At 46.3% G+C, this 24407-nt stretch overlaps 1 protein-coding gene across 1 annotated transcript in view; it reads right to left on the bottom strand.

Moving 5' to 3' along the window:
* The window catches only part of Vps53 (VPS53 subunit of GARP complex), a 151173-nt gene that overhangs the window by 42472 nt on the left and 84294 nt on the right, over nucleotides 1-24407 (bottom strand). The window contains exons 12-15 of the mRNA XM_052756010.1: nucleotides 22239-22340; nucleotides 15208-15302; nucleotides 4033-4275; nucleotides 2576-2723 (exon numbers count right to left, since the gene is read on the bottom strand). Of these exons, the coding sequence (XP_052611970.1) occupies nucleotides 2576-2723; nucleotides 4033-4275; nucleotides 15208-15302; nucleotides 22239-22340 (588 nt within the window). The remainder of the gene's footprint in view (nucleotides 1-2575; nucleotides 2724-4032; nucleotides 4276-15207; nucleotides 15303-22238; nucleotides 22341-24407) is intronic.

Raw genomic sequence — 24407 nt, 5'->3', positions numbered from 1 at the left:
AAATGTGTTTTTATGAAATAATGAGAATAATGTACAGAGCTATGCAAGGATTCTAGGCAGCGTTTAATTCTGCTACTACTTCTGGAAGCCTGTTTTGTGCCAGGCTGTTTAAAGGGGTGAGGAGCCATTCAGAGAACTCAATGGGTCAGATGCTGTATCTGTAAAGTTCTGTAGGAAGGGGGTTTTATTACCGGGAACCTGGAGGTAGTCTACATGGACACCGATGAGGAGGATGAGACAGTGTGCACATGTTCCCGTGGCCTCTGCTATTTCACTGTAAGCATGACGTGGGTCCCGTCTACCTTTCTGGCTTCATCTTGCTATTTCAGCCTTGCCTCCAGCATTGCAGTTTCGGGTCTTTGTCTCTGAGGACCTTCACACTCCATACTTCCCCTGCTCACTCTCCTGACCTGGCCCTCACTTCCTTGCCCTTCCTACTCCTCTCTTGGCATTTGTTTCTTCCCCCACACTTACCACAAAATGGTAATGAACCCCTGGCTTGTTTGCTTGTTATCTGTTTTCCATCAGTCTGAGTCTCCTGACAGAAAGATGCCTGTCCTCTCTGTGCCATAACCAGAGGCAGCGCCTGGTACAGGAAGTGTCTGGTAAAGCTCTCTTGAAGCTCAGAGAGACCCTGAACTTCTGAGTCTCCTCTTCCACCTCTCAAAGGTGGGGATTTCAGTACAAGTGTGCACTGCCATCCCCAGTTTATGGGGAGTTATGGATGAAACCCAGGGCTTCATGCATGCTGGGCAAGACCTGGACCAACTGCACTGTATCCCTAGCCACCCTACCCCCTCAGCCTGGAATCAATCATTTCTCCAGGAATCTCTGCTTCTTCTAAAGGAACATGGCATTCAGACATCTCATAGGTGGCTAAGAATACACACTTTTTATAATCAGTAAGATGATTTTCATTAAATTAAAAAAATGGCTGCACAAGTCATCAAAATGGTCTCTGGTTTACTCATACTTCTAAAATACCTAAGAATCTGTTCTAGAAACACAATATAAAACTTTTCAGATACTATATTCAGAAAGATGGTTTTGTAAGATTATTTAAAGAAGCAAAACTTTAAAGCAGTATAAATAAATACCAGGGCTGTTATTAAATATCCACTAATCCTTTAATGGAATATTATATAGTCATAAAAAGTAATAACAATAAAGATAATTTAGTAACAGGAGAATGTTAAGACACTAACACTAACAATAAAAGGATATAAAAGTGAACTAAGATAACTGCATACAAAACTGTTTATAAAATAACTCAAGCTGCTAATGTGATTATTTGAGGGTGATGGCATTAGGAGTAGGTTTGGGTTGTGTGTGTGTGTGTGTGTGTGTGTGTGTGTGTGTGTGTGTGTGTGTGTGTGTGTTTATGAAGAGATTTTACCACATTTATTCTTAAGCAAAGTGCTTAAGAAGAAAGTGAGACACAGCTGAGCATGTGGGCCAGGTTCCGAAAGGAGTTCTAAGTGCAGTGTTTAGTTCGAATGCTACTTTGGTCTCTCTACTTTTAAGATTCTGTAAAAGTCTGGCATGGTGGCACATGCCTTTAACCCCAGCACTCAGAAGCAAAGCCAGATGGGTCTGTGTGAGTTCTGGACCAGTCTGGCCTACACACTGAGACCCTGTCTTTCTCATTCACTCTAAATACCTACGTTCCTCATGAGGGGATCTGGGGTGTGTGTGTGTGTGTGTGTGTGTGTGTGTGTGTGTGTGTGTGTGTGTGTCTAGCTCCAGGGCCAAAGTGGCCTTCAAGTATGTATATGTGACCATGCCCCAAAGCAGAGCATGCTACTGCCTTGGTCTCGGCATTTGGGCCCAGCTTGATGACCCTCAAGGAGTCTGCTGGACACTTCCTGAGTTTACACCCTGGCACACAGGGGGTCCAAGCTGTCATGTCTGAACTGCCCCTTGTGACTGACTTCTTAGATGCTTAGGAAATAAGCATCCATATCAGGAAGAGCAGGGCTCTCCCAGGTCACTTTCTTGCTCCTAGCCTCAGGGGGACCACAGGCCAAATGGGGAAAAAGAGCCTCTAACCCTATGGAGGGCTGAGTGGCAAGTTACTCTGGCTCCTCCTCTGCAAAGCTAGGTTGCTGAACTGCCTTCGGGGGCTCCAGCAGAGGCCTTTCTTCCCCTTCTGCTTCACGGTCAACATCTCAAACAATGGTTGTTATGGTGGACAGAGAATGCCAGAAAATGTTAGGAGACGCATAAAATCTTGAAAGACTTTGCTTATTAACATGCTAAGAATGGAGTCACTGGGTGACTCACCCACCAAAGGCTGGGCCTGGTACCTAGAGGGCGTTTATTACTGCCTTTCTCCTGAGGGACACTGTGCTACTGGCCTACTTTGCAGAGGTCCTGCCTGGTTGGTAGCTTACATAACTTGAGGGTGGAGGCTGTAGGATGGCTGCTGGGGCATCTCTGACTCCACGGTGAGTTTCTTCCTGTGAGGTCAACTGGCCTGCCCAAGGTCAGTTTAGTGAAGCTTAGCTCTTGGGCTCCACTCCAGCTCTAGCTGAGCACCCCATGATGGCAGCATGCTCAGCAGGATGCGGCTCACCTGCTGGGTGGTGGCCAGACAGTACTCGGCTGTGCTGAGGATGCTGCAGATGAGGCACAGCTCCTCCAGAGTGAACCTGGCCACTTCAGAGCCCTCCTTCTCTTTGAGGAGGCTGCTGATGGTCAGCCCCCCGCTGCTGCTGCTGGTTCTGAGGAAAAGAACAGGAACTAGTCAGGCTGCAGCTGCTAATTGGCTTCCTGAAGCTATGTATTTTATGACAAAGAAGAAAGCGGAGGAAAGGCTGGCTACAGCACAAATAAATCAACATACAATGGGTCCCTTTGCTCCAGACCTTACCTTGACTGTCATCTGTTAGACCCTCTTACCCGCAGGAACAGGAAGAGACAACGCCAAGAGAGAGCCAGTGAGCAGTCCTGGGATGATCCCATTCTCACCAAGGAGGCTGGTTAGCCTAGTGCCTTGCTTGGGATTCCCCGAGGTGCAGCTCTCACTCACGGGTCATCTGTAGCACAAAAGCTGCTTTCCCACCCATCCTTCCCAGTTGAGACAGTACATGTGGACTCATAAGTGAACAAGCGGAGAAAGACAGTCTAACAATGCACATGTGTGCCCATGCACACACAGGCAGATAGCAAAGGTTGACATCAGGTGTCTTCCTCTATCATTCTGTACCTTGTTTTTAAGATATGATCTCTCAGTAAACCTGGAGCTTGCCAGAGCTGGCCTGACTGGCTGCCATTGAGGCCCTGGAGTCCTCTTGTCTCCTAGTTTTATGATTACAAGTGAGTGTTGCCAATTTCAGTTTTTAATGTGTGTCCTGGGGACCTGAACTCAGGTCCTCACGCTTATGCAGGAGACACTTTATCCACTCAGCCTTCTTCTCAGCCCCAGTACACCCATATCTTAAGACTGTGCACATAGCACTAGAGGCTGTGGAAGATAATCAGGGGGGATTATCTTGTCTATCTGGCACTCAAGGCATGAACACACTGAACAGGCTGGAGCAACATTGCCTCTGCTACTGAATAACTTTTTTTCCTATGTTGAGCCCATGTGCACTGTGTACATACGTATAACAGGCCCAACCCACTGATGCACTGTGACCTACACTGGTGGATGGGACCATGCCTGCTGACAGTCATGGGCAGCTGTGCATTGTCATTAAAGTGCGTCAGGCCCTTGGGAGCCCAGAAGGAGTGTTTTCCTCCTCGACATTCTTAGCAGCTCAGTAAACAACCCCAGAGTGGCTTTCTTTAAAGACTCCCATATTGCCAGGCAGTGGTGGTGCACGCCTTTAATCCCAGCATTTGGGAGGCAGAGGCAGGAGGATCTCTGTGAGTTTGAGGCCAGCCTGGTCTACAGAGTGAGTTCCAGGGCAGGCTCCAAAGCTACACAGAGAAATTCTGTCTCAGGGGGAAAAAAAAAAGAGTTCCATATTTAGGGATTTTGAGAGTCTCACTCACTTCCCTGCTGAGAGTGAGGAGAACAGGACTCACTTAGGCAGATTGCCAGAGAGGATCTTCCAGGCGTATTCTCGGAGGTACTTCTGGAAGATGGTAGTCAGGGCGATCATGGGCTCGCCTGTGCTGAGCTGTGAGCACTGCACCATGCACTTCTTGTAGTAGACAAAGAGGTCAGCGCAGCTGGGGAGTACAGAACCCCCTTCGTCAGTGTTAGGCTTCGGGGGGCCCTGGGCTTTGAAATCTGTCACAAATCGGTCTATCAGCTCGCTGAGGTTTCTAGAAAAGCAGAAATGTTGTTTCACTTGGAGAGATCAGGCAAGGGTGCTGTCTGCAGTGGACACAAGTAATTCTCTCAAGTGCTGATTCCTGGTGCTACCCAAACTTACAAGTGGGTGCATTTTACCCATGTCACCACTCACCTCCCTGCTAAAAAGGTGGCAGCAATAAAATCTGACATTTGTACACTGCTTTGTTCCAAGGCATTTCATCACCACATTCAAACCCAGGGCCCTGTGAGAGACACCACACTGCTGCTCCTCTAGAAGGTGGGAAAGCCGACACCTAAAACTCGGTCACAAACCTGAGGACAGAGCTGAGTGGAGAACCTGACCATCAGCTGCCCTTTCCACAAACCACAGTCCTAAACACTGAGGATGGGGACCATTTCCTAAACACTTGTGGCGGCCCCAGAGTCCTGGCTGTGCTTTATAATCATGTCATGGAACTTTAAGTCTTCAACATAACCTTCGGAGGTACCTATTTTACTACCCCCTTCTCCAAAAGTCAGGCACAGAAAAGTGAAGCACCTTGTCCAAGACAAGCCAGGGAACCAGGACACAAACCCCAGCAGCCTGGACCCAAACCTGCTTTTCACCAGCCTGTACGAAGGATCTGGTGGCAGAGAAGGTGTAAACATTGCCTGCCATGATGGTTGGAAATCCCTGGAATCATTGAGTCCAAGCAAGTCCTTCCTTCCTAAGGTGTTTCTGCTAAATACCTTGGCACAATGGCAAGAAAAGAAATTAACACAAGTGAGGAAAACGTGGTCTAACTCAGAGCTTGTTTTTAATCTTTTGAGAAAGAGTCCTTCCTATGTGAAACTTTAGCATTTACCAAGCTGTTTCATAGAACTTATTTATTTTTTAATATAATATTATTTCCTTTCATAGTCTACACATGATTACTGGTATAAAGGCTAATACTTCACATGTTTATCACATAGAGAAAAATCTTGCTAACCTCATCAGTTCTAATAAATTTAGTTAGTTTGTGAATAGAGAGATGTTGTTTAAAGACCAAATGCCTTCCTTAAGATGAACAGTTTTTTTTTTCCTTATAACTTCCAGAATCAAAGATGCAAAAATATCTTGGGATGAGAGTGACTGGGAACAGTTCTAGGCCTGGTCATGGTGGTGACAGCGGCTGTGATCTGTCTCCACTTTCCCAGTCAGACATCCCTCAATTTGTCCCAGTCACCTGGAGTCATCAGGGGCTGGACTCTAGCAGGGCCATAACCACTGTCCTCTGCACAGCTCTGCTGTGTGGACAGTGGGAGGCCCCATTCTTGACATGTGGCACCTTTTTAACTTGCTGGCTAAGGCTACAAGAATCCAGCTGTGTTTTAAAACTATATTTATACAATAAGAAGAAAAAGGCAAGAACCACACACAGCACCGATTAGCAGGAATAGGAAACAATTGACATTTTACTCCAGTGCTTTTGTTATTCAAAGTTTATGACATCCAGATGTGGCTGCTTCACCCAGGCTAGGTCTCTGCCCATGGAGAGAAGGGCCTCTTTAGTTGACCTTGGAAAATGTCTGGCCACACCCCCACTCTGAACAAACTTTTCCTGCCCTACTTTCCCATGGACCTTCACAACTCTCCGGCATGGCAGGCCTCTGCTCCAGCCAGGTACCTAGGCCAGTCCCCATTGCTGGGCCTTCACCTGTCACCTCCGGACCAAAACACCTTTCTGCTTGTCTCCTAGGCCCAGGTCTCACTGCACAACTCAGACGAATACCTGCTCTCTCAACTGGAATTGCCAGCACCAGCCACTCACTGCCATGGGATTTTTTTTTTTTTTTTTTTTTTTGGCTTGTCCATCTGTTTTGAGACGAGGTCTACTCTATAGCCCAGGCTGGCTTTGAAGTTAATGACTCTGCTTTTGTATTAGCCTCCTGAGTGCTGGTTGATAGTGTGTGCTATACACCTGGCTCTTACTAATGTTTTTTCCAGATAGGGTTAAACTTGTGATCATCCTGCCTCAGTCTCCCCGGTGCTGGAATGGCATGCATGTGGTTTTGGCACTTGAGTTAACACGTTACCAGAGTGTGTGATGTGTCAAGCTGTTCTTACCCTGGTGTACAGTGGGGGCGTGAATCAGCAGTGCCTGTTCCCTGGTCCATGCTGTAATTCCATCGTACTGAGGACAGCACTCCAGCTAGCACCTGGTAGAGAGGCAGCTGCTGCTTTACAGCAGGAAGGTCTCCTCCTGTGTCCACTACTGGCTCTCCCTTGCCGGGCAGGTGTTTGTTCACGCTCCCTCAGCCCACTGTGCAGGCTGGTGTGCCAGGTTAATCTGCATGTCGGTACCCAAAGCATGCTTAGCTGACCACCCTCCCCATTTTGTTCCTTGGGATGGGAATAAAGTGGTACAGAAGCAGACCTGGACAGGGGCTGGGGCAGTGGAGGAGGAGGTGAAATGGAGGGAAAGAATGCACTCAGTCTGCTGGGGAGTCTAATCTGCACACAGACGGTGCCAACAGAGCCAGGGGTGGGCTCTGTAGTAACTTTACTGTGATCACTCATCTATCCTCAGCACTGTAACTATCCTCACCTACTACTTCCTACTTCAGAGTTAGCCTGATGAGTAAGATTGTAATTAATCATGCTCACACAGCATGGAGAAATTGTACACACACACACACAAAACCTCTAAAGATTACATTCTGCAGACTGTCCACCTAGTTACTTTTGACATTGTTCTCTATTGCAGATGAGAAAGAAACCTGCTAAGGAAGCCTCCCTGTGCTCTCTTCCACTCCACACCAGCATGTATCCATGTCCTGTAAGACATGAGATAATGAGCTTTGCAGAGGAAGAATAGAAGATGCCCCAGTGGGAACCTGTGCATTCACTGCTTATGAAGGGCTGAGCCAGTCCAGCTAAATGCCAACCACAACTCACCATGTGCAAGGCTCAAGGGCTGTAAGTGCAAGATACAAATAAATTTAACTTAAGGCTATCACTACTTCCAGACATTTTGGCAAGGTCTTCATGTAGAATTAATGGAAAAAGGCATTTGTGGCACAACAATCTGTGGACTGGAACCACAAGGGAGCCTTTTTTACCCCAAAGCAAGTACAATCAAGTAAGAGTTTACAAATGGTCAAGCCCTGCTCAGGAGGCCGTGGAGTGTTGAGAATCTCTGAATGCTGAGATTATTCACATTTCAAGACAGTGAAAGAATGCTAAGTCAGAGCAAGAGAAAGTCTGCAGCAGCTTCAGGGAGGGAACAAAAACATGCAGCCAGAGGTGAGAGGTAGACCCAGAGGGATTGGGAAGCCATCCTCTGCTACATAACAAGGTGAGGCCAGCCTGGGCTACATGAGATCCATAAACAAAGAGAGGTGAGTACAGACTACATGTGAGGGAGATGTAAAGGACAGGAAGAACTTGGTTGAGGGTGGAGATGCAAAGTAAAAAGTCTCACCTTGAACGTGGCAGTAACACCCCTCTGAATTCTCACTGCAATCCCTTCAGATCTTTATTCTTTTTTTTTGAGATTTTATTTATTTTATGTGAACGAGTGTGTGCCTGCATGTATGTCTGTGCACCATGTGCATGCAGTACCTGAGTAGGCCAGAAGAGGGTGTTGGACCTCCTGGTATTGGAGTTATCAGTGTTGTAAGCTCCCATGTGAGTGTAGCCAGTGCTCTTAACTGCTCAGACAACTCTCCAGCCCCTTGTATCTTTAACACTGCACAACACACTTTTCCCCCGCTCTTTTCTTCTTGGTCTTTTTCTCCTATTAGCTTATAAGATGTGTTATAAATACAATCTCATTTATTCCTCCCCAAAGCTTTATATTGAAGATGTTATTATTGCTGTTTTAAAGGCGAAGAAACCAAGGTTGGTACTTGAAGTGTCTTTGCCTAAGGTCATAGATTTATTGGCACTGACTTGACTTCAGGCATTCACTCTCCCACGCTTTGACCTCAGGTCTATGGAGCAATATGCAGATACATGCCATACTGCTGTTCCTGACTCCCTAGCTGAGAGAAACATCACAGATATGTGGTTTCTTTCTCTCTCTTCTCTGCAGCTTGAACTTTGTCCCCAAGTACTGTGTGAGCATTTGCAGGCTTCACATGACACACTGTTGGAGTTCTGCTGGTTAAGTTAAAATGCATAAAGACTAAAGAGTATTACAGAGTGGTATCAGTGCAGGGAAGGATTAAACAACGGAGACTAAACAATCTTCATGGCAGGCTGGGCTTAGCATGATATTTGCTGGTGGATCTGCAGTTAGCATTCAGAAACAGTAAGTCAGGCTGGAAAGCAAAGTAGCAGTAGCCCTGGGAGGAGACGGCCCAGGAGCCCCACATAGATTCAGCATGCATGCTCTCAGGGTTGCACCCACTAACACTTCCCTTTTCACTTCTCTTGGGCCAGAGCTGTGCACTTGGCTCTGGGGTGAGCAGTGGGGTTGAAAGAGACTGAGAGGTGGGCTATCTATGGACAAATGGAGGGAGCAAGTAAATGTAACACTTTTTTACTGTTGTGTTATAGAAGGCAGTTATCAGCATAGGACCTCCTGTGCTCTTAGGTTAGAATGGGGGTCTTAGCATGAATCCACAGGCTTTAGTGTAAAGTCATGTGTGGATGCATGAATGTTCATACAGACACAGTTCTCTCAGCTGAGTGCCTGCAAGCAGTAGCACCCAGCAGCACCCAGCTCAGTCACACCAGGGCTTGGTATCTACAGTTCCTCCACACAGAGGAAATGGGGAGCCTGGTTGCAAGCATAACCCTAGGGCTGGACTCAGAACACAAGATAAGCCCGGTACATTTTATTGTGCCAGAAAAAAAGGGAGTATTGAGGAAATGATAGGGGCATGTAAAAAAGATGAAGAGCCAGCGAGAGGCTCACACTGGCCCCATCTCGGGGAACCTGAGCACTCAAATGACCAATCCATAGAGAAAAAGGGTAGTAGTGGAGAAACTGGCAGGGAGGGGCCAGGCAAGTCCTGGAGACTGGTAACAATACCGTAGTGACTTAACTTCCAGGCTTTGTTGTTTGGGTTTCGAGACAGGACTTTGCTATGTAGCCCAGGATGGCCCAGAATTTACGATCCTCCTGTCTCAGCATCTGAGTGTTGGATCAAAAGCATCTGCCACTATACACATGTCACATGCCAGTTTTGATAATTTGCTATGGCTATGGAAGACATTAATATTAAAGAGAGTGTAGGGTATGGAATATGGGAAACCTGTATAATTTTTCTAAAAGTACAAATCAATTCTAATAAAAAGAAAAGAGGGTGGGAGATAATCCATTGAATAAAATCAGAATTTGTGAGCCATGTTCACACACACACACACACACACACACACACACACACACACACACGCATTTTTTAAAAAAAGTTCGGGTCATCTTTAATCCCAGCACTCAGGTGGCAGAAGCAGACAAATCTCTGTGAGTTCCAGACCAGCCTGGTCTACAGAGTGAGTTCTAGGACAGCCAGGGCTACACAGAGAAACCGTCTCAAAAATAAATAAATAAACAAATAAATAATTCAAGTCATCTTCAGCTATATAGCAAGTTTGAGGGCAGCATGCAATATATGAGATCTTGTCTTAAAATAAATAAATTATGGAATTAATTAAACATAACTGGTAAAATGGAACATGACCCCTAGATTCAATTGGTAATAGAGATCAATGTGACTCTGAAGATTATACTATAGTTATGTAGACTGGGTCTGTCTAAGTTTTTACTTATTTTCAAAAGAGTCATCATTTACTTACATGTATGTATGTATATATGTACATATGTACACATGTATCTGCACATGTGTATGTGCCGGAAGAGGACTCCCTGGAGTGGTAGTTCCAGGCAGCTGTGAGATCTGGGAACCCAATTTCAATCTTCTGAAAGAGCAGTCAGTGCTTTGGCCACTGAACCTGCTCTCCAGCCCCCAAATGTTTGTTTGCTTGTTTGAAGCAGTGCTGTGACTCAGACCATGGTCAAGGATTTACCTTGATCACACTAGGTAAACACTCTACCACTGATCCACATCCCTAACCTGTATTTTTTATTTATGTGTATGCATATGAGTCTGTCTGTGTGTATGAATGTGTATGTGTATGCCCACAGGGCCCAGGAGACATTGTAAGATCTCCTGAAGTTAGGGTTCCAGGTGGTTGTGAGCTGCATGATGTGGGTTCTGGGAGCTGAACTCAGGTCCTCTGTAAGAGCAAGAATTCTTTTTTTTTTTTTTTTTTTTTTGGTTATTCAAGATAGGGTTTCTCTGTGTAGCTTTGCGCCTTTCCTGGAACTCACTTGGTAGTCCAGGCTGGCCTCAAACTCACAGAGATCCGCCTGCCTCTGCCTCCCGAGTGCTGGGATTAAAGGCATGCGCCACCACCGCCCGGCCAGAGCAAGAAGCCAGAGCAAGAATTCTTATTACTGTGTGGAACCATCTTTTCAGCCTCAGATCCTTGTTTTTAGGGCATACACAATGAAGTATTACTGAGTAATAGGAAGTCTTTTCTGAGATTTGAGAGTTCAAATGACTTTAAAAATGTATGTGTATATACATGTAGATGTGTGTGACATAAAGGCAGGAGAGGTCAACGACCGAGAAGCCCGGTGAAGGGAAAACAGTTCTGCAGGCTTTTTCTTCAAACTCTTCTGTAAGTACAAGTTATTTCAAAAGAAAAAAGAACTAGTTACAGAAGGGTTGTAGGTGTGACAGAGTCAAGGAGGGAGTGGGAACTCGAACAGAAGTTATGTAGGAAACTCACCAGAGTTGAGTCACAGGACCTTCCTGACAAGGAAGACCACAGGGTAGAGGGAAGATGGTGCTGATGTGTAAACCCCTGCCACAAGTCAGTCAGGACGTCACTGCAGCTCCTGAGCAGAAGCTACAACACCTTCTTAGGGTGGACACAGAAATGGGGAAATCACTTCATGAATGTAAGGACAGCTTAGCCCAGCTTGTCACACAGGTGGCTTTCGGGGACTTGCTTCTTGCCACCTTCCTAGAGACTGGCTTGTGGACCTCCTTCTGCTGCTTGGCTATTTGTCCAGCAGGCACTGCCAGAATGTTCCCTGGACAGGCAGACTGCTGAGGAGATGAGAGCACAGACCCCATTCCTGACCCCATATGAGCCTGCAACACTGATGAGGCCACCTTCCCACACAGGCATCCTGAACAGGACCCGAGAGGGAGCAGGGCAGGCCCGAGTCCCTGAACGTCACTTGCTGTGGGCCAAGGGGCCTCTCACCATTGTGTTTCACTCCCATCAAAGCCTATGAGATGGGCTGATGAACCGTGCTGCAAACAGGACAAGACAGAATGGAAGGGGTTAAGTAGCATGCTGGAGGCTCCAGGCTGGTGAGTGCAGACTGGAATCCAGGTCCTTCTGACATCCAGACTCCTGCTTTCTGCTCCATTGGGCTCTGTCACCTGAGAGCTTGTGAAAGGTCTGTAACTCTCCTCCCTTGCAGATTGGAGTCTGGGGTATGGTGAGAGAAGTGACTGTCCACATCAGTCTAATCTGAGCTGGTTCGTTCTCTCTCTCTCTCTCTCTCTCTCTCTCTCTCTCTCTCTCTCTCTTCAGGATTCTCTGACCAAAGGGAAAAATGGATCCTAAAAGTCCCTTGAAATCATGCTCAAAATTACTATGTGTGCATAACTAATTGTTTTTACAAGAAGTCTATCTATGGCTTACTATTTATTTGTTTGTTTACTTATTTATGATACTGGGGATTGAACCAGAACCTTGTACATGTTAGGCAAGTACTCCAGCACTAAGCTATATCCCTGCCTCTTTTTTTTTTTTTTTTTTTTTCTTTCCAAGACAGGGTTTCTCTGTGTAGTTTTGGTGCCTGTCCTGAATCTCGCACTGTAGCCCAGGCTAGCCTGGAACTCACAGAGATCTGCCTGGCTCTGCCTCCCGAGTGCTGAGATTAAAGGCGTGCACCACCACCACCCGGCTACATTGTATTTTTGAGGCAAGGTCTCACTAAGTTGCCCAGGCTGGACGTGAACTCATTCTGTAACCTAGGCAGGCCTTGAATTTGCCATCTCTCTGCCCTCTGAGTAGCTGGGATTATAGGCCCATGCCTCCAGGATTTTTAAAGGCTCTATGACTTGTCAGAGGTTAATAAGCACTGCAGGCATCATGTCTGAGTGCTCTGACAGGAGAGGAGATGGAGGTCTTCCTCTCTCTTCTGCTTCAGGCCCCTGCTCTGCGTTACCGTGTGACTGCAGTGCAGTCCTGTAGCCCCTTCCCCAGAGGTGCCCCCCCTCCAGTGCTTGAAAACATTCTAGGAGGGCAAATGCCAGCCAAAAAGCCAGTGTCGCATCTTCCATAGACTGAGAGGCCCTAAGGAGGGAGGCCTGGCTCTTTGCCAAAGCATCATGAGCAACACGCAGACTTTGATGAGTCAGGTCCATGCAAAAGTAGACAATAGAATTATAAGCGAGAAAAGAGACTCTTAAGACCAGGAAGGTCTGGGCCAAATAGCTTTTGGGTCCTTTTGAAAAGAGAATTCTAGGACCATATATGGGTTGATGGCTAGGGAGACGCTCAGTTGATTAAGTGCTTATCACACAAGCATGAAGACCTGAGTTTGAGCCCTAGAATCTATATTAAACAAACCCAGGTGTGGCGGCATACATGTACAATCCCAGCACTGGAGAGGTGAGACTAGAGGATCCTCGGGGCCCACTGTCAAATCAGCCTAGTCTACTCATTAAGTGCCAGGCAGTGTGAGAGACCTTGCCTCAAAAAAATAAGGTGACATCTCCTGAGAAATGACACCAAGACACACACACACACACACACACACACCAGGATAGGGGGAGTGGTGCTGGGGTGCTTTCAAGAACAAAGTAGTAATAGTAACTGCTTCCCTCTGTGAGCCTGGTGGACACACCCCAAGGGCAGGGAGGAAGCCCAGCCTTCTCAAAACAGCTTTCTTTTTCCCCCGGTGTGAGGTGAGTTCCTTTTGTTAACAATGGAAGGTCCTTCACAAAGTTTATATTCTGGATAAAAGAAAAGGTAAGGGGTTTGTGCCTGCAAGATCAAGTAGATGGACATGATGTGCTCCTGTAGTGATCTACTCAAAACATTCTTCTCTTCTTCCTGCTCATCCTGAAGCAGGCCTGGAGATAGGGAGTTGCTCACCCAGGACAGAAGCATTAGAAAGGAAAAAGGAAAAGAAAGACAAAGGAGAACAAAGGCAAAGGGGCCCAAGTGTTTCCCAGAGAAGGACCTCAAGGCCTTCCTTCCTCACAGCTGTAGCCAGTTTCCTGTGTGTGTTCTCCTGTGTGAGCTGCAGTCTGTCTTCCCATGTGTGTCCTTGGAGACCTTGTAACCTGGTCCAGCCTGTGTCCTCAACTTTCCCAAAGCCTGCTGTCCAGTGACTTTAATAGTGAGTGACTCTGGCCATATACAAAGATGAGGAGGGCCTCCCTCCTTTGTGAATAGCTTCCTGTGAACAAGGTACCCTAGATCATCAACATCCACTTCTGGCTGTGAGGAAACTCGGCTGGGAGGGACCTGGCTTGTGAAAATGTATGGAGTCTGTAAGTCTGTGAAAAAGCATGTGTGTTACATGGATAATTCCAAGTCCATAACTGATACAAACAAATGCGGAAGAAGGTAGAACTTCCCTACAGTAGAATTCCAATTAGAAAGTGGAGAAGAAATGATGGGAACAGAAGGTCAATCTTAGACAGTGAGAACTGCAGGCAAGAATCAACAAACCCTGCTAACATGAGCCAACACGACAACAAGAAACAGGATGCTCCCCCAGTCTCAAACCATTCCCTGCAAGACACTTAAAGAAAGAAAACTGTAACTTGACAGTGGAGAAGGCTGGCAGGCTTCACCGTAGCCAACAGAGTCAACATCAGCAGTTGACTGAGCCCGAGAAGGATGCAACACCCCTGACTTTGTCGTGTGGGCACATGGTCTCACACAAGCAGCTCAGACTGGCTCCAAACTTGAAACTGTCCCGCCCCCACCTCCTAAGCCATGGATTATAGTGTGTGCTATCATGTCAGCTCACAGCTTAGGCTTAAGAAAGACAATACATTAATAGATATGGTGTGTGTAGTTCCAGTAGTCAGAGAGCTGAGGCGGGAGGATCACTTGACCCCAGGAGTTTGAGAGCAGCCTGGGCGACACAGAAACTGTTTCAAAAGAGGGGGTGTGGCGGGGGCACAGCATCGGGCAAATGGAAACTGACAGCATCTCACAAGCATCTGAAACATTTGGTCAACCCTCTAACAATGTCAAGGTGAGAAAGACTAAGAAAAACAAGGAAGTCAGGCTGAAAGGAGACTCCAGAGACCACAGCTAATTTCATGATTATTAGGTCCTGGACCAGAAAAAGGATCAATCTTACTTTCTGAATTAGGTAATTGTATTTACATTAAGATATTTCCAGGCCTGGGGAAGGCTAGCGGAGAATTTTTGTGCTGTTTTAAATTTTTTTTGACAGTCAAAATTACCTCACAATGAAAAGCCATATTATAATTGAAAGCACATACTTCAGGAACTAGGCTTTCTTAGAATGTCTGGGTGCCCGACACTTTGTGGGGTGATGTGCAGTCAGCCCTCAAAAGCTTAGCATCCACATGGGGGTGGGGGTGGGAGGTGTTCAGAGCCACATGGAGGCTTATACAGCCAAGCTCAGGCAGCTTAAGTTTATGAGGAAAATATGCCAGGGTAGTGGCACATACCTTTAGTCTCAGCAGCTGGGAGGCAGAGGCAGGCAGATCTCTGTGAGTTAGCCAAAGCTACATATCCTGTCTCGAATGAACAAATTATAGACAAAATAAACAGTCACAGAGAATATACAATGATATCCTCAATGAGCTCAAGAAGGGGTTGTCCTTGTGTAGGATCCAACAATCAGAGGCTAGAAACACAGGCAGGAAACAGCAGAACGCTCGTCACTCACTTGTCCTGGGACTCAATGTACACGTAGAGGTGAGGCTCAAAACACTTGGAAACAATGCCATGAAATGGATTGTCTGGGGCCTTGGGCTTCTTTGGCTGGAAAGAGAGGAGGGAAAAATATGAATGAACATGAACCCTATGTTTGAGCAACTTCTGCAAGTTTTTAAGCAATTTCAAAGAAAACATCCAAGTTCACTCTTAGCTCACAGACAGGAGCAGTGGACACAGGGCTGCGTCAGTCACATCATGATCCATCTGGTGAGCCACCACCAGCTCTCACCCGCATCTCTGACTTGCTGTGTGTGATGGAAGATTTACTGCTATGCCGATATTGCATGCATCTTTTATTTGGAAGCTCATCATCAGTGGATGTTTTCAAACGTTAAATCCGGGCTGAATTTCAAGAACACTTTGTATTGGTAGTCTCTGCTCCTTGTTATTATAATCCTGATGCTTGGCACCTTCTCATCGTTCCTTCCCGGCAGTCTTACCACTCCTACTACACAGCCTGGGCACCAGAGGCGCTGAGCTCCTCCACCAGCAGTCCCAAGGCACGTCCCAAAAGGACTCTGAGCCAAAGATATAGAGTTCAAGCTTAACACAAGCCATGCTTGCAAGACACTTGTTGGTTAGAACCTTGTACCCTTTTCTTCCTTTTTGTAGCTCTGGAGATCACTCCGAGGTCTTGCACACTAGCAAGCATTCTCCCAACACGCTCCATTAACTAGCTTAATGAGGAACAACTACTGCATACAAGCAAGCAAGCTTAAGCTGGCCATCCTGCTGTACTCCTGCTACCTCAGCACTTCAGAGCAACAGGAGCTGAAGTCTGAGGCTAGCTTGGGCTACAAAACGAGATAACTATCCCAGGGGAAAAAAGGACTAGAGATATGGTTCCATTGGTATATTAAACAAAACAAAACAAAAAACCTATACAGAGGAGACACACACACAGTGCATAATGTACACACCACACTAAATTCAGAGATAGGCATACATTTGTGAAATTAATACTGCCATCAAAGCTCCTCCTTTCTCTCACCTCCATTTTGATTATGAATATGAATATGATGATGATTAGTGGTAAGGACACTTTATATAAGCCTACACTCTTAAACTGCTTCTATTTTAATGAGCACTAAAAAAAGCTAGGTGTGGTGGCACATACTAGCTACATGGGAGACAGAGGCAGGAGAACAGTTTGAGGCCACAGCTTGAGAACAACCCTGCCAATACGGTGATACCCTGTCTCAACAAACAAAGTCTGGGGCAGTGAGCGGGCTCAGCAGACAGGACACTTAGCACCAAGGCTGACAACATGTGTGCTCCCCAGAGCCCACACCGTGGAAGAAGAGAACCAACTCTCAAGTTGTCCTTTGACCTCCAGACAAGTATCAAGGTATGTGTTCCCTTCCCTACACTCTAGATAAATAAAAAAAGATAAAGAAATTCTAAGACTAAAAATAACTGCCAAGTACTGGGAAAGCTACCATCCAGTGATAGACAAAAACACATCTACCTTATCTTAGCATCTGGTTACTTACAAACCACTGTAATGGGTTAAAATTGTCTTTTAGCTGATGTAGTGGCTCATGTCTTTAATCTCAGGCAGATCTCTGTGAGTTCTAGGCCATCCTGGTCTACAGAATAAGCTCTAGGCCAGTCAAGGCTACATAGAGAGAGCCTGTCTCAAAAACAAAAAACCAAAAACCCCAAACATTTAAAAATGAATAATTTTCAACAAAAATTAAATGTTGCTGTGTGTGGTGGATCACGTCTTTAGTTCCAGCATTTGGGAGGCAGATACAGGGGGATTTCTATTGAGTTCTGGGCTAGCCAAGACTATAGAAAGAAAAAACAAAGGTCAACATTACATGCATCCTATAATTTCATCTTTCTTTCACCTTCCATGAGTTTCATGTTTTAAAATTTTAGGCTAGATTTCGAGAAACTCTTTTTCTGGTTTTGTTTTTTAAGACAGAGTCTCACTGTGTATCCCAGAAAATGCTCCTAGCTCTACCTCCTAAGTACTGAAATTACAGGGATATGCCACCACAAATCACACCTGTTCAAATCTCTGGTCCTTCTTAATGATACATTGTCTTCTGGAAACCACTGCCAATGCTGGGCCCCAGGTTGGACTTTGAGAGGGTCGCTGGGAAAGCAGAGGGCTTTATCCAGTCCACAGCTGGTCCCCTCACAGCACAGATGCCGGGAGCTATTTCTGCTTCTACTAGTTTAACACAGATGACCCAGCACGGAGCAGGAAGGCTGTGAGGAATGATTCTCACCCTTTCTTCTGTGTGTGCAGGGTGTTCACCTGTGTGGGGTGGCAGAGGTAGATTTGGGATGTCTATCGCTTCCCACCGTGTTTTCTTTCTGAGAGAGCCACCCCTCAGTGAACCCTGAGTTCGCCATTTCAGCTAGACTTGGTGGCCAGCAAAGCCTCTGGATCCACCTGCCTTTGCTCCGCCAGTGCTGAAGCTACAGGTGGGCACAGCACATCTCACTTTTATATGGGGCTGGGGGCTGAACTCAGGTCTTTGTGCCTCTGCAGCAAGACTTTTACCTGCTGGGCCATCTCTCCAGACCCCATTCTCTCTGTTTTCTTATTGTATTATTTTTGATAAGGTATTTTGTTAATAATACAGAAAAATGTGATTCAATCTGTCTTTGTAGGACTAGATAGCCTGACTGTAGATTGGGGAATTGTGGTATCCTAGCCAGGTATCTGTTCAGTGATTAAAATATAACCATTAGTATTATTCCCTTCTCTGTGTGTGTTGAGGAGGTGCATGTTCATGTAGCTGTGCTGCACAAGCTGGGGAGAAGTGTGGAAACGAGGATAACCTAGGGAGTCGTTCTCAGGTGCCTCCCACCTTTTGGACTGCAGCTTTGTCAAGCAGGCTAGGCTAGCCCCCGGTGGCCGCCAGGGACCTGTCTGTTTCAGCCTCGTCTCCCACGCCTGGGATTAGAGGTGCTTCCCACCACAGCCAGCTTTTTACATGGATTCTGGAGATCCAAATTCAGGCCCTCATACTTACAAAGGCGAGGGCTTTACTAACTAGGATCCCTCCCTAACCTGCACTGCTCATCTTGTCCTTTGTTTTGCTTATTATTATTATTATCTATTTATTGTTGTTGTCGTTATTATTATTAGTGGGGGGGCAAGTTTATGGAAGTCAGAGGACAACTTTGTGGAGTCAGTTTTCTCCTTCCATCTGTAACATACCCCCAGAACTTAGTACAATTGACTCCATAGTGGAAGTACCATTCAGGCCATAAAACTCGGCATGTGGACACCATCACCAGCCAAACAAAGATAAAAACCCAAAGTCTCTAAATGTACCATCCTTGCTTTTTGGCTTCTGCTTCTGGCTAACAGTTCTTATTAACAGAAGTATGTCAAGCAAGGATGTGGGTTTTTTTTTTCTTAATTTAATTTTATATTTATTTATTTAGCTTCAAAGCTCATCCTGGGGAAGACACTCAGGGCTATACTCGGATCCCTAACACCCAGTGTTATCAGCTGACTACTCTAGTAAAGACTTTATATTGGCTTAAACCCATGTCGAAGTAGTCTTTTCTAGTGGATCCCCCACAAAACATCTTTACACGGGTTCTGGGGACTGAACTCAATTTGTCAGGCTTGCACAGAGGCACCTTTACTCAGTGAGCCATTCTTACTGGCTCATTTTGTTTGGTTTGAGACAGGGCCTTGAACTATGTATTGCAGCCTGGCCTTGAACTACAATCCTCCAGCTTTAACTTCCTCAGTGCCAGGTTTACAAGTCATCTAGCATGATCTTCACAGGTGCTATGCATGGCAAGGCCCCACAGAATGCACAAAAAGCTGCATTACCAGACAGGCAGGTGTCCCATCTCCACTTAGGTAACTGACCTACCTCTGTCTTGTCCATCATTGGTCCTGCCACAGTACTGAGCTCCTTCCTATTGGTGAGTTTTTATCACAAGCTGAAGCAAGATGGGGATAACAGGAGGGACTGCCCAGATTTCTTCCTCTTACTCCTTGTCCACAGGGCTGCCCCTGCCCACAGCTGCTCTATTATGTGCTCATGTATAGCGAGGAGGTGCTGGAATTCCAGCCCTTACTGGTGTCTCCCTTTGCACCAGGCAGCTCCCCAAAGAGCTGATCTGCAGCTTAAAGAACACACTAAGTCATTTAGCAGTAGCATTCAGGCTGGACTGCTGAGTGTGTGAATTCTGTCCAAACACTGCAGATGTTTAAGCTATTTCCTCCCAGAGTTTGATGGAATAATAAAAGGTTACTGTTGTCACAGTAAGGAGGTCTGCAGCTGGTCCCATTTCCTTTTATTACTATCCAATGTAAACAGATTAAATCTAACTGCTCGGATCACCAGAAGGGTACATTTTTAAACCAGAAACTCCTGATTTCTTCTCTCTCCTCCTGTGCCCTCAGTACCTTGTTTGTTTTTTAATCACTGGGACTATCTTGGCAATGGGGTCCTTTCAAGAAGTGAATGCTGCTTTTCAAGTTCATACTCCCTTCCCAGCAGCTAGGCACAAACTGCAGCAGGGAGCAACCCTGGGGGCCAACTGCCTACTGGCTGTAGCAAGGAGATGGCTAGAGTAACTCAGGACAAGTAGGGGCTCCCCCACTTTGGCTAGCTCCCTAATGCTGTGAAGTCACTTACCTGTACCCCAAGAGCTCCTGTTCTTCCAGTACACAAAACTCCAGAAGCCAACTGGCTGCTGGGAGGGAGATCTGCTGAGACTCCATCTATCCAGCCAGAGGTGAGGGTGGCATGTGGAGGGCATTAGTCACTGTATGAGTGTTACTACTAATAAAGAACAGCCTTGAATTATGGGGATATCATCCAGATCAGGGATTTTTTTTTTTAATACATGTAAAACTTCAGGTTTAAAACAAGCTTGTTCTGGAAGTCCACATACAAAGTGACTCAGAATGGAGCTGCTCTGGCTACAGGGACCTTGGTCCCTTTCTCTCCTAACTCCTTATGTCTGATGAGCTATCAAAGAATACAATTGTGAAAGTCACCATGCAGACAGCAGAGAGGCTGAGAACCTAGAACCTATCTGAGGCCACATGGCTATGAGCAGCAGATACAGGTCCAGCATTTTCCTTACCACAGAGCTCTGCTTTTATACCTGCTTGTCTTTAGATCCAGAGGTCTTGGTCTTAGCACAATCACCTCAAGCTTTCATGAAGAAGAAAAAGCTACAGGACAAAAATGAAATCATATTATACCTATAAAACTGTGCAAAGGTGTGAAGGGACTCTGATAATCCAGTATAATAACACCTAGAGGTGATGAGCTACCACAGAGCACCCAAGTGCTCAAATTGCATGGTTCTAAACATGATAAAGGCAGCTGACAGCATGGGGGAGATGGGAGGGGGGATGGAGGATTTTTTTCTTTCTTTCTTTTCTTTTCTTTTTTTTGGTTTTTCGAGACAGGGTTTCTCTGTACAGCTTTGCGCCTTTCCTGGAACTCACTCTGTAGCCTAGGCTGGCCTCGAACTCACAGAGATCCGTGGTGGGGAATTTCAGGAAGAATGAGGCCCCTCCAACCTGAGTCCCTGCTCCCACACTGAGAACTGCTCTGGGGTCAGAAGCAACAGTCCCCTTCTGTGCTGCTCAATGATTCAGTGGCTTTAAGTAAGTTACAGCCAGTCTCGCTTTTCTGGGACAGACTCACAGCAACCCTCCAGTTCTGCCCGTAAACTTAATTTCTACGGCCTCCACTTTTTAATAAGCCATGAAGTGTGTGCATGTTGGGGGTTGGTGTGGGCTAGGAAAGGAATTCCAGCTTCTATCTGCTAGACCTGGCTGCTAGTCCTGGCCCTCCCACTTCCAAACTCAGCCCTGAGCAAGCTGTTGACCTTCTCAGAGCTACTCTGATCACCTGTGAAACCAGAGGGAGGCACTGTGAAAGCCAATGAAAGAAAGGTGTAAAGATTGTGAAATTGTAAAGTGCCTTAAATGTGAGGTATCTGTGTTATTACAAACACAATGGAGCAGCCATGTTTTATGGCCTTGGGAATTCTGCAGTGACTCCTGTCAGAATTCACACAGCCTTGCCACACTAGGACACAGGCTAGCTGCACAGTGTGTGGCGGGGGTTGCCTCAGGCTGGTGTCTAGCCACCTCCCTTTGCCTGTGTCTGGAGAGAAACGATGTCACCAGACAATCCTCTAGCAGCGAGCGTAGGAAAGTCAAAGAAGGAGCGCTGACCCCGAACGGAAATGGCTGACTTGCCGCTCTAACCTCTCCTGACAAAAAACGGCAATGAGACACAAACACCATTCTGCAGGAGGAAGGGAGAGGAGATTTCAGCTGCACAGAAAGTGCTGAAGGAAATTAAAACGGCTAGTGTGCTCTGAAAAGAACTCTCCAAAGATGCCGCTGGTTACCCCGACGTTTCCAAGGCCTCCCCGGTGGCTTCCATGTTGGCTTGTTCTGTGTGGAGGCCTCTCCCAGTCCAAGACACTACTAATCCCACAGTGTCTCACATCATCATGGTGTTGGATGGGAGGAAGGAAAGCGTCCTGACAGACCCAGATGCTGAACAAGGCAGAGCTGTATTGGGCAGCTCTGCCACGTGGGCTGAAGAGGAGAGCTGTGGGGCCAAATGCTGAGGGGAGGCTCTTCTGCAACAGATTAGGGGCAGGAAAACTGCTCTTCGTTACCTGACCAGGTCCTCATGCAACCTCCAGAGTGATCTCTGAGTGTCGTCCCTAACCAAAGACCCTATGTGAAATGAGCCAGCTCACTTTCAGAAAGGTGCATGAGTGAGTCGGTGACACACTACAGCACAAGCAGACTCACTGGCGTCGGTGACGACACACTACAGCACAAGCAGACTCACTGGCGTCGGTGACGACACACCACAGCACAAGCAGACTCACTGGCGTCGGTGACGACACACCACAGCACAAGCAGACTCACTGGCGTCGGTGACGACACACTACAGCACAAGCAGACTCACTGGCGTCGGTGACGACACACCACAGCACAAGCAGACTCACTTGCTCTAACTCTCCTTTCTCCAGCGCCAGCTCCTCCATCTCTGGTGTTGTCTCGTCTTCCAGGAAGGGATTGGTAGACGGTGGTGGGGACTCCAGCTTTTTCTGTTAAGACATGACAAAGAGGTTATTTTCTGAGCATGAGCCTTGCCAATGACCTACTTTATCCAACTCTTCCTAACAGCTGGATCATTGGATCTGTCCTCATAACAAGAATAGAGGCACAGGGACCACATTCTCATCCGCATGTCTTCATATTCCTCTTGTACTTTCTAGAACCTGCACTGCCCACCCTACTCCAATTCTTCTTTTAAGACAGGGTCTCTCTATACAGCCCTGCTGTCCTAGAACTCGCTATGTAGACCAGGTACCTCTACTCCAATTCTAATCTGGCTAAAACTGTCACTCATTCTTTACTCTTTACTTCAAAGGTCCCTTCTGGGAAGCATTCCTCCTCATCTGCCAAGTTTGGGCTACATGTCCCTGCAATGTGCATATCCTTTATGGGTATTTATGAGGCTGGGCATAGTTGCCTGTGCTGTAACCCTAATGTTATAAGGTAGAGACAGGTGAATCACAGGAGCTTTCTGGCTAGCCTAGATAAGAAAGTGAGTGATCCTTTCTCAAGGGAGTAAGACTTAGAATTCCAACATCCTCCTCTGGCCTCCATATGTAAGTGCACACACATCTGCACATACACACATCTGCGTGCACACATACACAGACACACACACATGAGAGACAGGGAGTCAGACACTTTGGTGGCTAGAATCATGTATGTGTTGGTCTTCATTGTATTTTTGGTGACTTTCATGTAAACACGTGCTCAATAAATATGGATGAATTCAAATGGCAGATGGGTTTGAATTCAAGAACTACAGAGCTAACCTCACATGTTGTAGATTAAAGCCAGAAGTCCATTCCCAAGTCAAGTCCCATTATAATGATCACAACAGAAATTTCCTTGAGAAAAACTCTCTCAGCTCTGGAATGAGATAACTGTTTGAAAATACATCAATAAGGGGGACCACAGGCTACTGGGAAAACTGAGGGTAGGAGATGTGGGTTCTAGCTCCAAACCATGCAGCTTCTCTGAGCTGCAGGAGCTTTATCTGCCGAGTGTGGCTATAGTCACAGGACTACTCTGAGGATCAAGTGTAGTGACTGTGTGAAAGCCAAGCAGAAGCACACGAGTATGGGCTCACAATCCACGCGAACCTTGGGAATACTTGTGATTTTTGAACAGAGGTGTCTTCCACGCTTGGGTGCTGAGAGTCTCAGCAGAAAGGAATCTTGAACAACAAGCACGATGCCAGGGTTTGCTTGGTGGTGTGGTGAGGGGTGGGTCCTGGAGACAGGAAGTTAAGCGGAAAGGGAGTTTCCAAATGTATTTGTGACATTTTAGCATCTACCAGTAATGAAAGATGGTGTAATCGCTAAAACCAAGAGAAGGGCCACAATTGGACGACAGTGTGAATGGCTGCCAAGTGCCCACATCATCCAAGGTATTACAAACAAAAACCAAAAGTGAAGCCGGGCGGTGGTGGCGCACGCCTTTAATCCCAGCACTCGGGAGGCAGAGCCAGGTGGATCTCTGTGAGTTCGAGGCCAGCCTGGTCTCCAAAGTGAGTTCCAGGAAAGGCGCAAAGCTACACAGAGAAACCCTGTCTCGAAAAACCAAAAAACAAAAACAAAAACAAAAAAAAACAAAACAAAACAAAAAACCAAAAGTGAACTTAAACAAAAAATCAAACCCCCTGAGGTATCTGCTATGAGCTTTAAGATAATTCTGTTTACACACATTTAAACTACTAAATTCTTATCCGAGAAACATTTGGGTACTGTTTTGTAGTCAGACAATGGCTTCTGTACATGAAGAAAGCCTTGTGATTGTGATAACTGTGCTAGCTTAAGGTAATCATTACTAAGACAATGGTTTTTGCAGAAAACTGGTGAGAAACAGTGTAGTCGAATGACCAGGCAAGCATTTCAGATCTGCACCATTGCATGCTAGCTTCTTGGCCTGCTGTGGTTCGTGTGTGTGTGTGTGTGTGTGTGTGTGTGTGTGTGTGTGTGTGTGTGTGGTATTTATACAATATGTGGGTAATATATACATTTATAGAAATTTTTAGAAGTCTGTGCTCCTAAGCTTTAGTTGTCTTTTTAAGGTTT

This window comes from Peromyscus californicus, unplaced genomic scaffold (assembly GCF_007827085.1).
Source record: "Peromyscus californicus insignis strain IS unplaced genomic scaffold, ASM782708v3 Scaffold_3__1_contigs__length_106647218, whole genome shotgun sequence".
Taxonomy (NCBI): domain Eukaryota; kingdom Metazoa; phylum Chordata; class Mammalia; order Rodentia; family Cricetidae; genus Peromyscus; species Peromyscus californicus.
The sequence above is the reverse complement of the archived record's forward strand: the minus strand, read 5'-3'. Positions and strand labels throughout refer to the sequence as shown.